We start from the raw sequence: 15,646 nt of genomic DNA, 5'->3' as shown, positions 1-15,646 counted from the left end.
CACTGTTTCTCAACCAATGGTCCATTGACTACTATAGGCTACTAATAATGACTCAACCAGACAGATCGGTGCATGGTCAGGGTCCACATGCAATACCTACACGGACCACCAATGGCCAGTGGTTCCGAACTTTGTGTGAGGAGTTTATATCAGTTTATATCAACAGAATATCACTACTGTTCAGTTGAGGTCAAGGTGAACCTATTTAGAGCGTACTGCACCCCGCTGTTTACAGCCCCCTTATGGGTGAACTATAAAAAATAGAGTCTGCGCAAGCTAAAGGTGGCTTATAATGATGCTCTCAGGATTATCCTGAAGAAGCCTAGGGGTGGCAGTGCTAGTCAGCTCTTCTGCGACTCTGGTCTAACCACCTTCTGGCTCTCTTGAGAAACCTCATGTTCAGCTTTAAAAGCAGACTTGATGGGTCACATAATAACGTGATTAAGGTGTTGACGAATAGGTTTAGCACTGTTGGATACCGCTCCTTGATGTGGAAACATTGGTATGAGTGCCTCTTATAGATTTATTTTACGAGAGAGTTTTAGAGTTTTATGTTTTTAATTGTTGTTTGTCATCTACTGGCTACGGCTGTCAATAAAGTTTCATTCATTCAACCCCTGATATAAACTCCTCACAAAAAGTTGAAAACCCCTGATATATACTCCTCACAAAAAGTTGAAAACCCCTGATATATACTCCTCACAAAAAGTTCGGAAACTTAACTTGGTTGATTATCTCTCCCCTTTTAATAATACTAAATTGATATTGTATATTGTTTTTATCGTTTATTCAGTCTGTATGTCACTGTCTCCGGATGCAACAGGGTCTTTTATTTTGAAGACGCCAACATTCACCCCAAAATCGCTAAAGCTCTCTGTGGCCTTTTTGATTGATTGATTGATTGTTTGATTGATTGATTGATTGATTGATTGATTGATGGATGGAATTTTTTATTTCACAGAATGCTTGCCCCGACAGAGCCAGGATCATCACCGAGTACCTCCAGAATTGTGGAGTGGAGAGGATGGAATGGCCTTCTGGCAGCCGTGAGTCCAGATCTCAACCTAATTGAACACTTAATTGTGGGATCAGTTTGGGCATGCTATACATGCTAGAGTGACCAACAGAACCATGTTGGCTGACTTGATAAATGGGATGGCATGTGAGGAGTTTAATTGTCAATAATGCTCTGTGTCTCATATGGTCGCCTAGTGCTTATACCAAAAAATAATAATAAAAAATAACAAGTTACAATTAGTTACAACTAGTTTGAAAATGACAAACTCCCTACCGAGGATGTCACTGGTGGCCAGTCCAGTCTAGACAGACTGAATAAGACATAACATAAGTGGTGCTATACTGGTCAAATAACCAATTATATGAAAATACTGTAATTTTGATGTAGGGCAGGCATAGTATTGCAGTCCCTATAAGACTATATTGAGCTTTCAAAACTTTCCATTCATTATCAATGGCATTTAATGTTTGTGTTAGGACAAAGTTTGTGTTTACACGCACCCTAAAAGCTGGACATACAAGGGGCTAGCGCCCCTCAAAAAATAGCAAAGACAAAAACGAGAAGAAAGAGAAAAGGGTACACGGACCTTGCCCCCCCTCACTGGTCAAAGGGTGGTCCAGGTACCTTCATGGTTCCAAATGAACCTTTGCAAGTCTGTAACCCTTAAGGGCAAATGGAACCAAATTTGGTTCTATTTGTTTAGGAATATGGTGGTCCTTGAAATTAAAAAGTCTGAGAACACTGAGCTATTCACAAAGTGTCCTCATGGAAGAAAGACAGATAGCAGGTTGTTACAGAGCCATGGCCGTTCTGTGATTTATGGCCATCTTTATCCTTAGTGAGCATTCAGTTACAACTTGCTGGTGCATTTTTATTTATCATCTCATAACATAATGTACCCACAGAGACCAATGCGAGTACACACACACACACACACACACATATACACACGCGCGCACACACACACACACACACACACACACACACACACAAGCACACACATGCATGCTGCACGCACACGCGTCGCTCACACACAAACGCACACGCGCGCGCACACACACACACACACACACACACACACACACACACACATGGTGGAAAGTAACAAGGTACATTTACTTTTTAGTTTAATCTTGAGGTATTTGTACTTTACTTGAGTAATTCCTGTTTCCAATACTTTGACTTATACTCCGCTACATTTCAGAGGCAAATATTGTACTTTTACTCCATTACAATTATTTGACAACTTTAGTTACTATAGTCACTTTGTAGATTTAGATTATTATTACAAAACATAGAGTAATCACTTTGTCCTATATACTGTACATTTCGTCTATTTTCAAAAGATTTGAAAACTTGGTCATTCTGCACAATGAGTACTTTTACTTTTGGTAGTTTGGTAGTTAGTTTGATGTCAATACTTTTTGTACTTTCACTCAAGTACATTTTGAATTCCGTACTTTTACTTGTAACAGAGTAGTTCTACATTGCAGTATTGATACTTTAACTTGAGTAAAAAATGTGAGTACTTTTTCCACCACTGACACACACACACACACGTTCTGCAAGGTCACTTCAAACTCCAACCTGAATTACACGTGAGTCATTATCATTTCAAAAACACAGATGACGAGAGACTCACTGTCACACAGTGCAAACCACAGAAGAGAAGGTTGATCTTTTATGCATAATCACATACATCTTTAGTGTAATCATATCGGTGTAAACAAAAACTCATAGTTATACAAAATATATATAGATAAACCTTTTTTTAAACCCTGTTGAGCAAATCTTTAGATAATCCTGATCCTTTTACATTAATAACAGTGTAATAAATTAACAAATATATTTGTATCAGCATTATGAAGTCATTGATCCCTTTGTTAAAGTCCCCTCGCCTTCACATAATATAGTTTAGTCGATCCCTGGCTGAGATGAGGCTCTACTTCAAACTGTACACTGTACAGTACATGTGCTGCATGAGCTGGCATCTAAGGATTGTCCTGCATGGATTAGCAGGAATGTCTCAGGGCTCCGATATGTAGCCTGACTCCAGCTTGACGCCACCCGGATGCAGAGATCCAGTGCTGCGTTGCAAGTCCTTTGCCATCCTGTAGATGTTCAGATCCGAGGAGGATAATACAGACTCCTGGCTCATGCTCTCCTGCAGAAAAGTAACGCATTTCCCCTTGTCCAGCTCGGCCTCCGCGGCCATGGCCTCCAGGCGCTCGGCCGCCTCGCTCACGTCGAACCTCTCGATCTCGGCGTTGACGTGGCGGAGCTCCTCGGGCGAGGGTCCGTGGCGGGCGGCGGAGGGCGAGAGGGGGCAGAAGCCCTGGAGGTGCACGCGGAGGCTGCAGTGGTGGAGGTAGACGTGGCCGCACTGCGGACACTGGTGGTGGCGCTCGCCGCTGTGGAGACGCTTGTGGAGCTTGAGGTGGACGAACTGCGTGAAGCGCGCCGGACACAGCTTGCACTGGTAGGGCCTCTCGCCTGAGTGGAGACGCTGGTGCGTCTTCAGGTTGCTGGTGCTGCTAAAACGCTTGTGGCACACCTGCATTGAATCAGGGATGAGGAGAATAGGTTTGAGATGGGCAGCTATAGGACGTTCAGGATGTCTAGACTAGAGCCAGATCAATTTAGGAAAGTCCCCGACTCCTGTAGCTCACCGATTGTCAATTTTAGAACTTTTCAAAAACTATCTAGCTCAAATACATTGCAATGCATATAGTAAGTTTATAGATCTGATATTTTTATGAGGACAATCATATAGACAACTGTAGCTGTACCTTGCATTCGTGTGGTTTTTCCCCGGTGTGGACCAGGTAGTGTTTCTGTAGGTGGGCCAGCTGGGTGAAGTCCTTGTCGCAGGTCTTGCACTGAAACGGACGCTCTCCACTGTGTACCCGCAGATGGACCTGACAACAGCATACCAGAGATTAGTGCATTTATTCTACCACAGCAATTCTCAACCTGTGGGACGTGCCCGTGGTTAGGATACTGCAAGTGGGCCCCAAATAATTGATAATTGAATAAATGATTGATTGAAGTTATGTAAATAAAACAACAAAAAAAAGTTACTACTTTTTCTTTGAAATTAGTTTTTTATACCAACACATTTGATTGATTGATCATTAAATAAACATGCTCTGAAAATGCATTTGACCCACCCATCTGTCCATATCACAGGCCAGCCCAGCTGGATGCCGTGTTTATGTGGTCAGATGGAAAGGCAGCATGTGGGCTCTGGTCCAGAAAAGGTTGAGAACCACTGTTCTACAAAACCCTTTCAGGCCTGATTAATGACTTCTCACAGATGTCAGTGAATGATGAACTGACCTTCAGGTTGGACAGCTGGCCAAAGATCTTGCCACAGACGTTGCACTCGTATCGGATCTTTCCATTCTGCCTAGTGAGAGGGTAGGACAGGGTCTTGTAGCCAATGGTCCTGCTCCCTCTCTTGGTCTTCCTGAGGTCCATTGCTGCAGCTTCGGCACTGCTCTGGCTTGTCCTCTGCAAAGCCGAGGTAGGTTTGGAAGGCAGGCAGTCTGCAGAGGCGGCTATGCCCACCGGTGGTGAACCTCCCCCGGGTGCGGGAGAGGGCAACGCGCCCCAGAGCGAGTTGGCCGTGGACGAGGCTCTGGAGGTGGTGGCTTGAGGGAGGTCTTCATGGAGAGTGCCGGTCGCCGAGTGTTTGAGTTCTCTGAGGTCATTAGATGACGTCAAATTGTGGACCCTGAGGTAGTTTGTCTTTGCAGACACCAGGTCCTGATTGACTTTCTGCCTATTGCTTGGTGAAAGAATGGGGTCTTGTTTATTATTGCCCCGTGTAGGTTTTGAGTCTCTATGTCCGTTGGATGAGTGGCGGAGGGAGTGTGCATACTCATAGGCCTCAAAAGGTAGTAAGTGAGGTGAAAGAGCAAGGTGGGGTTTTAGTCCATCGGTGTAGAATGGGTAGGAGTGAGGTAGAATGTTGCTGAGGCCTAGTGTGTTGTGAGGCAGTAGGTAGGGACCATTCCTCAGGCCAGGATGAACACGGCCAGGCAGAGAGGACTCTGGGTAATGTTTGGCTGTCATGGGAGCGTGCATGTGCTTTAGAGCAAAGTGTAAAGGGGAGGGGACGGGGCAGTTGGCAGCTGGCCCCTTTTGAATGGGTGGGCCGCAGTACGGCATTGGAGCAAAGCTGGGGCCGCGGAGGGACTCTGAATGGGGGTGCAGTGGATAGACAACACGGGGACACAGGGGGAAGATGGGGAGGCTCCTTTGGGACAGGGGACCCTCTCTGCGTTGCTTACGGCAGGTGGGCGCGGACGCGTCGGGGTCTTTCCGGAGGATTTCAGAGACACTGTGTCCTCTTTTCCCCGTGCTCTTCTCCTGGACAACGCTCTGCTCTGTGGGAGAAAGACATATAGAAATTAGAAATACTTGAGGGGGGTAAACTTGACATCTTTATTACACATATTGTAGGTCTGTCGGATATTGAATTACACGTTTGTTTCTCAGTAGCATGATATGTTTAAAAAAATAATGATTTTGCCACTGATGACACATTTATAGCTTTATGTCACCCCCTAAGAATAGAATCGGGTGACACAGAAACCCTTGAAGCTCATATCAGTCTACGATCACACATTCAACACATTTTTATCACTCCAGCCCGCAGCTTCATACACCAAAGGAGGAAACTATACTAGTCCAACCTGTTGCTTTATGGTTTGAAATGGATAACCACCAATCGTGGCTCTATTTATCGTGTGTGTGTGTGTGTGTGTGTGTGTGTGTGTGTGTGTGTGTGTGTGTGTGTGTGTGTGTGTGTGTGTGTGTGTGTGTGTGTGTGTGTGTGTGTGTGTGTGTGTGTGTGTGTGTGTGTGTGTGTGTGTGTGTGTGTGTGTGTGTGTGTGTCTACATCTGTTAAGATCATCTGCAGTCTCCAGACTTGACTGGGCACTATGAAAGAGGATATACCAAAGGTGAAACAATAGGAGTCTGATCAGGCTACAGATAGCATGGAGGGAAAGAGAGAGTGCTACAGTATGTTACCTCCATCTGAGAGCTACTGTATTAATGTAATTGCCTAACACACAGTTCTACATGCAGGCTCAGCCCAGTGGGTGGGACCCGAGAATGGACCGGATATCATTCAAGAGGATGATTATGGCCAGTGGCCGGTAGACTAAGCACATTATTGGTAGCCAAAATTTTGCATAACTTTTCTAAAAGGCGGGTGTTCATTTCCCATTGTGATAATACATGCAGATCAGCATTATGAAAGCTAGATCCGATCTGGTTTCTCTGGATCCAATTTTGCTTCACTGCGTGCCCAGGAAGTGAGTAAGACAGATTCAGTCGTTCAGTGACTCACTCCAGGGCAGCCAAAGGACAGCTGACAAGACAGCGGAAGACAAAACACAAAAATACACACTGCTATATTGACCTACACTTTGACGCAAGCACCTCCAGTCACATACTCCCAAACAAAGAGCACCCCTTATCTCCTGTGAGAGCTCCCCTGTGACCCCCCCCCCCCACACACACACACACACACACACACACACACACACACACACACACACACACATACAGAGGTGAACTCTCAGCAAACAAACAGCCGACACTCAGCGAGATATCAATCTGTCAGCACGACGACGTCTCGCCAGGAAGCTCAAGTGAGTGAAAGAGGGTGCTTCCTACACCTTCTTCCTCCAGAGAGCCAAATAAATAAGAAAGCATGCCAACATGCTGTCAGCACTGCAGCCCCCCATGTACACCCATCTTTTCTAGCAGATCTATTCTGTATGTGTGCATGCACACAGACACATCCTCAGTAGTGTATACTGTTCGTTATCCATGTATAACTCTTGAACGTAACACTGAGGAGTTTACTGTGTACAGTGTGCACATTTGTATGCATGAAAGTATTTGCATCTGAAGGCAAGCTCGCATGTACAGTGTGCGTGCGTGCGCACGTGTGTGCGTGTGTGTGTGTGTGTGTGTGTGAGTGAGGGAGCCCACTGACAGCTGTGCGTTGAGGGGGAAAAGGGAAACTGAAACATTGCCTAAAGTGGTGAAATTGGTCTCAACTTACATAGGAACCATGGCTACACCTGCAGTCTCTGCTTTCAGTACTCTCCTCTCTTCCTTTGTGTGGACCCTCAACAAAGGCTGTGGGTGTGACTGTATTACTAGTTAAACACCCACACAAAGAGTGTGTCAGTCGGCCAGCACTTTGACGGAAAGCTTTACTCACATATAAACCACATGCTATAGACACCTCCCCGAGCATTAGCAAGGCCATGCTTATACAGTTTCCTCTGTTGTTCTGAAATTATTGTGTTCGAGGCACCACCGATCACAGAAAACGTTTATTTAGATGGATTCACTTGAGCCATCTTAAAGGCATACTGCTATTCATCATGTGGATGCGTACGTGTCGCGACTACGCGCACACATGTGCAGTGTGCGCGCACACACACACACACACACACACACACACACACACACACACACTACACGCACATGCATGCAATGCATTGTGGGCTTGTACATATGGTATTTTCAAATATTTGTTTTACATTTTAGACATTTTGAAAACTTTTGAAATGGGACATTCTGCATAGAGTACTTTCTACTTTAGGTACTTTAAGTACATTCTGATACCAAAATTATACTTTTGGACATTTACGCAGGTGCATTTTTTATTCCGGAATTCTACTTGGAAGTATTTCTATATTGCAGTATTGATACCGGTACTTTCTACTTAAGTAAAACACGCGAGTACACATTTTTCCACTGCTTACCACTGCTCTTGGAGACCACCAGCTGTCCCAAAGGAGGGTAGTTGCAGCGCTGGGCGAACTCGGAGCAGTACCACACCAGCAGCTCCTGGCCCGGCCGGAGGGCTCGGACCGTGTAGAAGTAGATGTCTCGGCCGCTCTGGCACGCCACCAGGTTCTGCTGGTCGGCTGCGCGGGCCGGGTTGACGTAGCGCATCCAGTTGCTCCGCTCCTCGTTCAGGCCGTCGAGGATGTGGTGCAGGCGGCCCTCCTCGGAGAAGACCTGCATGTGGGGAGAGAATGTGTCTGTGTCACCGTATAGCTTTTAAACCACTTTAACCGTTATTTTACACTTTAGCTCTTGAAAAATAGCCGAGCTTGTAGGTCTGCTGTGACTTTATATATATTGTCAATGACTTCCAGAGGTGGTGGAGTTAGTTGCTTTAGCAGACAGTTTGAGAGGGGGAGAGGTGGTGGAGTTAGTTGCTTTAGCAGACAATTTGAGAGGGGGAGAGGTGGTGGAGTTAGTTGCTTTAGCAGACAGTTTGAGAAGGGGAGAGGTGGTGGAGTTAGTTGCTTTAGCAGACAGTTTGAGAGGGGGAGAGGTGGTGGAGTTAGTTGCTTTAGCAGACAGTTTGAGAGGGGGAGAGGTGGTGGAGTTAGTTGCTTTAGCAGACAGTTTGAGAGGGGGAGAGGTGGTGGAGTTAGTTGCTTTAGCAGACAATTTGAGAGGGGGAGAGGTGGTGGAGTTAGTTGCTTTAGCAGACAGTTTGAGAGGGGGAGAGGTGGTGGAGTTAGTTGCTTTAGCAGACAGTTTGAGAGGGGGAGAGGTGGTGGAGTTCGTTGCTTTAGCAGACAGTTTGAGAAGGGGAGAGGTGGTGGAGTTAGTTGCTTTAGCAGACAGTTTGAGAGGGGGAGAGGTGGTGGAGTTAGTTGCTTTAGCAGACAGTTTGAGAGGGGGAGAGGTGGTGGAGTTAGTTGCTTTAGCAGACAGTTTGAGGGTCCAATTGAGAGGTTTTGTCCGAAGCACTTTTTACTACTTTTCATTGGTTCAATATTTTCGAAACAACACACAGATGTTGGGTGTTGAATAGCACTGATTTATGAAACAAAAGAAAAAATATCAAAAACCTCAAAAATGGTGGTTGTTTAGTTAGGTGGTTTCCTTTCTTTCTTTCTTTTTCACTTAATTTTTATTGAAGGAAGAACAGACAAGAAAACACAACTAACAAGACTATACGGAGGTGGTTTCCTTTCTGACAGCAATCATTATTACGCTTTTAACTCAAATCTTTGCTTCTGGTGGTCCCTGGAACAAAATATTTGGAGATGGGGGTCTACGGCCAAATACATATAATTTGGGGGTCCTTGACATGAACAACTTTGAGAACCACTCACTGACATAGAAACATAGACACCCTGTCTATGGGTTTAGAAAACATTTGTGGAATCAGGTCCTCGTGTCTATAGGGTTAAATTAGGGGGATGACTAACCGTGAACGGAATGTACTCTCGCGGATGTGAAACTATGACGTGATAGCAGGTCTCCATGCTCTGCCTTTATGGTAAATGGAGGCCGTCGTTGGTGTGGGGATGCTGTGTTTTGTGTATAAGAGACACAAGTCGTCTAGGGTTTCTCCTTATGACTGCACACGTATAGTATCACCTGTACCGTTCTCAGCCACATCACTCTCACCCATCGCCTTCAGAAGGCAATGATTTGCCATTGCGCCCTTCAGTCAATTAATCCATTTTGGGGTGGGAACCCCTTTTGGTGTTTTAAACATTATGTTATAATTTAGCTATTGAAAAATAGCATATCTACAAGCTCATGTAGAGAGAGCTTGTAGGTCTGCTATTTTTGAAAAATCGTGAAAATATTTATTTCAGAAAACTGGAGGATTTAGAAGTAAAACATTTTTTTAGGTCAGGCCTAAATGGGTTTTAATCATGTTAAACTTGGTTGTCTTTTCCATTTAAATCATAGGAATTATATTAGATTAATATTATAGAAATTAATTTAGTCTCTTCAGCACACGTAGATATATTATCCCAATGTATTACATGCAGAAGTAGGACATTCAAATATCAATTAAGTACAGAGCGATTTATTTGAAAGCATTTTTTGACTTTGTTCAAGTCAGGCGGGGCCTACAGCTGTACATTGCACTCTACCGCTCACTGTTTGTTTTATGAAACCACGGCTTGTCTGTGTTATGACTATGCCGATTTCGAGGTCGATGAGTCTTAACATAAAACAATGACACTTTGGTTTGTGTTGCACTGTTATCTGTTGCGTTAGTATAGCTCTTCAGCTGAAAGCCACTTCCTTGCTTAGTCAGTGTGAGCTTGAGAATCAGGACTCAGTGCACGTAGTGTGTGTGTGTGTGTGTGTGTGTGTGTGTGTGTGTGTGTGTGTGTGTGTGTGTGTGTGTGTGTGTGTGTGTGTGTGTGTGTGTTTGTGCGTGCGTGTGTTGCATTTACTGGCAGTGCGACCATGGCAATGCCGAGTGATGCGCGGAGGAAAGAGAATCGCTGCGTCACAGAAACCAAACAGCTGTGTCTCACATTGTGACAGCCACATGCATATACATGTACACACACACACACAGCACTTACCCTCCAAAAGTACTTCCTGTTGGCATCCTTCGGTACGGTTCCGTTGGTGTAGCTCTCACCGACCAGTGGGCCGAAACGTGTCCCTTTGGGAATCAGCTCCTTGCTGGTCACCCCGAGCACCTGTTTGTTTAAGAGAAGCAGGGAGATGTCATGACCTGAAAGATGGGGATGTGACGTGAGTGGTGCGCGAGCACATGCCCACGGAAGTTCTGAACGCCATGATAAGAGTGGTGAGAATTATGGCACGCTCCTCTCTCTGACGATCAGATCCCATCTGTTGATTGGCCTTTCGCCTATACCTGGCCACTAGCATCACATCCGCTCACAGCGTAACTGAATACCGTAGTCTGTCTTCACAATTAGGAAATGAGCAATTACAACGTATGAATCCTGGTACCCGTGACAATATGGCGCCGAGGTGACAATTTGCAGAGCACTGAAATACAATTCTGTAACCTGAGAACATGAGAGGCTGTGAACAGAAGACTATGTTCTCACCTTCACACGATGAATATTTCATACACCAATCAGACTAGTTATCTTTAGTTTCTCCTGCCATATTAAAATTTAACCGCTACTCTTGTTCTGCTACCTGCAGGTGTGAAACTCACCCCCGTCTCAAGCCTCCAGGGTGGGGAAGAGAGGATAGAATGTCACGGGCACACCCCAGCCAGTCAACGGCACCTAAAAGCTTCAAAGGCAGCTTAATAAAAGCAACGGTAACATATTCTCTTTTCATCGTAGAGTGATACTGTCAGACTATAGTTAGATCTCATCATGTATGCACTAAACTGAACGCTTAACAATACAGTTAGTCAGTTACATCTGTGGTCTATTGAGGCAGCTCGATCCACTTTCATTGCTATTGTTTTCGAGCTCGATTCTAGCGACCCGTGCGGTCTCTCCAGACAGATGCTATTAGAAGGTCAAAGAGGTAGTAGTGCAGGTATTTTGATCCAGACAGCTGGCCCTATCTCCTCTTATCTCACCTGGCTGTGGTCCCTCATCTCTGGAGGCCGAGGAACCACAGCACTCACTGCAGCGGCATCACAGACTCAACACTAATCCCCTATTGTGTATTTGAACAGGAAACCCCACGTTTCCGCCACCTCAACAATACACCAACTTAATCCTTTCTTATGTGCTTCAAAACAAGGCCACCTTTGATCCCATGCTATCTCCCATCTCCGAGTCATGGTCTGCCCAGTTAAACATCAACCACGTACCCACTTTCATCCGGCCAACACCACATCACTTGAGCATAATTTATGGCACTATCCGCTCCGGTGGGTCCCGGTGCCCTCGCTTTTTACAGTGTAATTGTGTGTTTTGGACAGCAGTGGTGCCAGGAATCTGCTAATCATAGAGACCTGAGGGTGCGTGGTGAGGGGCTGTCTATTGTCTCTCTCTCCCTCCCACTCTCTCTCTCCCTCTCTCTCTCTCTCTCTCTCTCTCTCTCCCACTCAATTTCTCTCTCTCTCGCTCGCTCGCTCTCCTGGTCTTAAGTCTTACATAGCAGGGAGGAAAAGCTGAAATTAGACAACATGTCAAGCACTTCCTGCCCGAGGATAGACGAGGGGATGGAAGGATGTAGATGTGACGCAGAATTGGGGGTCGCACAGAATATACTCACAAACACTACTACTACACACTGCTTACTGTACAAGGATGTATTTACATTTACATTTTTGACTAAGACTAACTACTAACTATTGACTTCCTTTTACACGTTTTTTGTGGCTGGCTTTGGCCCTCGGTTTTAATGAACGAGGTCAAAGTGACTGAGGAACGTTCATATGAAAAGTGTGGTGAATTCAAATCAGTGTGGGACTAATCCAAACATAGTGTGCATTGTCAAACAATCAAAGGAAATTAATATTATGGTGACGATGAGTTAAACACTCACTGTGACAAACTCTTATATTCACATTGCTTTATGAACAGAAGCCTGTTTCCGCCATACCTCTGTGGAGTTGGGGCAGCGCTTCAGGCCCAGGTTTCTGGGAAGCGAACTCTCAGCCCGACTCCGGCCCTGGGTCTTAGTGGCGTCTTCCATTGGTTGGTCCTTTGTGATGTAAGTGCACTTCTCCTCAAATTCTGCCTCCGTCCACGACGTCATGTCCACATCCATGCGCTGTGATTCCAGCGTTGCCGCGGTGATGACCTCTGTGCCACTCGGCGACCCTTCCGACGTTAACATGGCTGTACTGTGCTGAGAGGCCTAGATAGATACGGAGATAATACGGATAAATATCAACTGGATGTTTGTCAGGCAATGTGTCAAAATGATGTTTTGGTCAGACAAAGTTACCTTGTATTCTTTAAAACACTCCATGTTTAAAGGACATCATTTGAGAGACAAAGCTCAACAGAATAATCGTGGAGTTCTGGGTCCTTTATCTCTCTATCTCTAGAATTCAGCGAGTCTATGTTGATCTTTGCCCTCTTGTCTTTCCTCTTTCCTATTTCTACTTCCTATTCCTTCGTCTATACTTCCTAAATACGGTGTCCCTTACGCCTTTATGCTTAAGGAATGTGAAGAACCATGGGTCAACGCAAACCACAGCTGCGGGCAGAGGGAAAGTCCAGTCTCACACAGATCCAAAATTAGAAATCCTTGTGGTGGAGGTGTGACACAGAGGAGGTATCCTGGCAAGGTGATGGTGAGGAGAGAGCGGGGGGGTATCTAACGTTCCCATCAACCACCACCACTACTACCGGACAAACAAACTTCAAAGAGCAGCGTTGATGCTTGCTGCCCCGTCGCCCCCGCTGTCCCAAACATCCTGTGACTGTCCAAATCACGACCCCCAGGCTACGGGGGAGGTTCCTGCGCGCGTCAGCCCCGGAGCAGGACCACTTTCACAAGGAAACCAATGCTCCCAGTGAATCGGCCAGACTTCCTCTGAGCTCACTGGAACCTGGCTCTCAGCCCAATCTCTACATCACCCTGCTGTCTTCTTTCTTTCTTTCTTTCTTTCTGCGTTTTGTTTAAGAGAACGGTTAGCAAACTTAACATTCAATACATTTCAGTCAAGGAATTCCTTTTTTATGGTTAATGTTTTATTTCTTTTTGCCTTTGAGATACTATAGAAGATACCAGCTGTGGTGCCCAAACTGTAGGCTCATGTGTGACTTTAACGTCTGATTTAACTAGTTCATACATCCTGTGAAGTCTCTCTAACTTATAAGACACCACTAGAAATATACAAATATCACCCAGCACTTTTTTATTTTTTTGTATTATACCCTACTATATAATATTATACTATAGGTTTGGGGATTCCACCACATTTCTTACTCTCACTTTCGTTCTGCATTTGTAGTTCACCTTTCTTCACTTGAAATAATGTTAACTCCCGAACAAAGCAAATTAACCTGAACAAATTCTTTCTTCCAAGCGTCCCTCGAAGCAACACAATTGCTTGCCATCCTGTTAGCTCACACTTGACACGCCATGACAACAAATTGTCAAACATTCAAATATCATGATGGTTGGCATTTCACGCCGTCTTTCTCTGAAGTGTATCGGCACACACAGCTGACTGGGAATGACTGGATGTCACAAGTGTGACAGATCACTCCGAAACCATGAAACCCAGTGACACAGCAGACAATATATTCTCTGAGATGGAGAGATGAGTCAAAGTCACACAGCTGGGTTAATACGGTGACATGTGGCAGACCACCGATCATGGTGCCATGCCAGATTGATAAATGCTTTTATATAAACAGAAATACATACCAAAATCCAAATTGTCAGTTTAACTATTTTTAACTGTAAAGATTTACACGTACAGAATTTAATGTCCTGGCTATTCAACAGAAATATGCAGCGAAAAATAAAATTACTCTTCTATGAGTTAGAATTTACACTCTGGATTTTACATGTACTGTGCATGCACAATTCCCATCCCACAATAATACATGCAAGAGCAAGTGCAGCAACTTACTGTGAAGCCTTGAGCAGAACCACACATAGGGCAGGCTGTGTGTGACCTAGCTGGCAGCAGAACCACACATAGGGCAGGCTGTGTGCACCCTAGGCTGGCTTGAGTGGCTGAGAGTCTGTGAGCAACCAGTGGCAGCTCTATCTCTGCTGTCTCCTTGACTTGGTTCTGTACCTTCTCTCTCTCTCTCTCTCCCTCTCTGACTCCCACACACCTCAGTGTGTTCTCTGTACCTGTGTGTGTGACTAAGTGGAAGTCTAAACGTGCGCCTCGATCTCTTGACTCACAGAGGAGGAGACAAGGTGTGTGTGTCAGTGTGTGTGTGTGTGTGTGTGTGTGTGTATTTTGAGAGAGAGAGAGAGAGATACACCCCCATTTCCTCTCGCCCCCCCTCCTCCTCCTCCTCCCCCTTTGCCTCAAGACTCCGCCTCACTTTTTGGGGGGGTGGGGGGGAGGGTTAGAGGGTTGGAAGTGAGCTGTCCATTGCTCACTCACTCTCCTGCCCCAGGGCGGGAGGCTGATAAGAACAACAACACAGCTTTCTCCTGGAGGCGCGCTGGCTGTCAACAACAGCTATGTCCGGATAAGACAAATACATTTCTTCTGACAGTTACCTCCTCCGTTGGGTGCGAAGGCGTTACCTGTTTCAAAATGAAGAGAAAAAAAAACCATGTGGGGATGGACTCGGGTTAATAATAACTCTTGGTCGTGAAGAACATCTTGACAATAACTGCAGAGGTCATGAATGTACTGTATATTTGTACGGTTCCATTTGGTTCCTAACTATCATTTAGCTGGGGACCCCCTGGAACTCCCTCAAGGACCCCGGGGGGTCCCCGGACCCCACTTTGGGAACCACTGCCCTAGGGTGCCTTGACACAAGTCCAGCGGTGCCTCAGAATACTTAATAATTGATATATTAATTTATTATTTATTACTTCTTAGTAAAAACGGACCTGAGTTGCACTGTACTTCTTTTTACAGTCTACAGTACACCAAGACCAAGTCTCTTCACCAAAAATAGCCGATCTACAAGCTTCGAGCTTGTATATCGGCTATTTTTAACGCCATGCACACAAGTTATTTTCAATCTGTCCTAATGGAAACTGATATTCTCTCAAGTTGTCTCTGTGAGTCGTGACATACTGTATCTTAGAAGGAAAGGTTTAGTACAGATCATTAAATGTAAGGAGCTGTTATAACAATTATGTAATCCAGAGCTTCCGTGGTTTAAAACATTATTTACAGGGGTGACAATTTCACCACTAATTTGGGCACGTCATTTT

At 45.2% G+C, this 15,646-nt stretch overlaps 1 protein-coding gene across 1 annotated transcript; it reads right to left on the bottom strand.

Moving 5' to 3' along the window:
• Nucleotides 1–2,690: 2,690 nt before the first annotated feature.
• On the bottom strand, nt 2,691–14,521 carry prdm1c (PR domain containing 1c, with ZNF domain). Its single transcript, XM_080790561.1, has 7 exons — nt 14,364–14,521; nt 12,374–12,631; nt 10,411–10,530; nt 7,816–8,074; nt 4,358–5,409; nt 3,808–3,936; nt 2,691–3,572 (listed from the first exon to the last, which is right to left on the bottom strand). The coding sequence occupies exons 1-7, from the start codon at nt 14,388–14,390 to the stop codon at nt 3,045–3,047; spliced, it is 2,373 nt and encodes a 790-aa protein (XP_080646687.1). The 5' UTR covers nt 14,391–14,521; the 3' UTR covers nt 2,691–3,044.
• Between the last annotated feature and the right edge of the window lie 1,125 nt (nt 14,522–15,646).

Source organism: Protomyctophum bolini (assembly GCF_963924005.1).
Source record: "Protomyctophum bolini genome assembly, chromosome: 19".
NCBI classification, from domain to species: Eukaryota; Metazoa; Chordata; class Actinopteri; order Myctophiformes; family Myctophidae; genus Protomyctophum; species Protomyctophum bolini.
The sequence above is the reverse complement of the archived record's forward strand: the minus strand, read 5'-3'. Positions and strand labels throughout refer to the sequence as shown.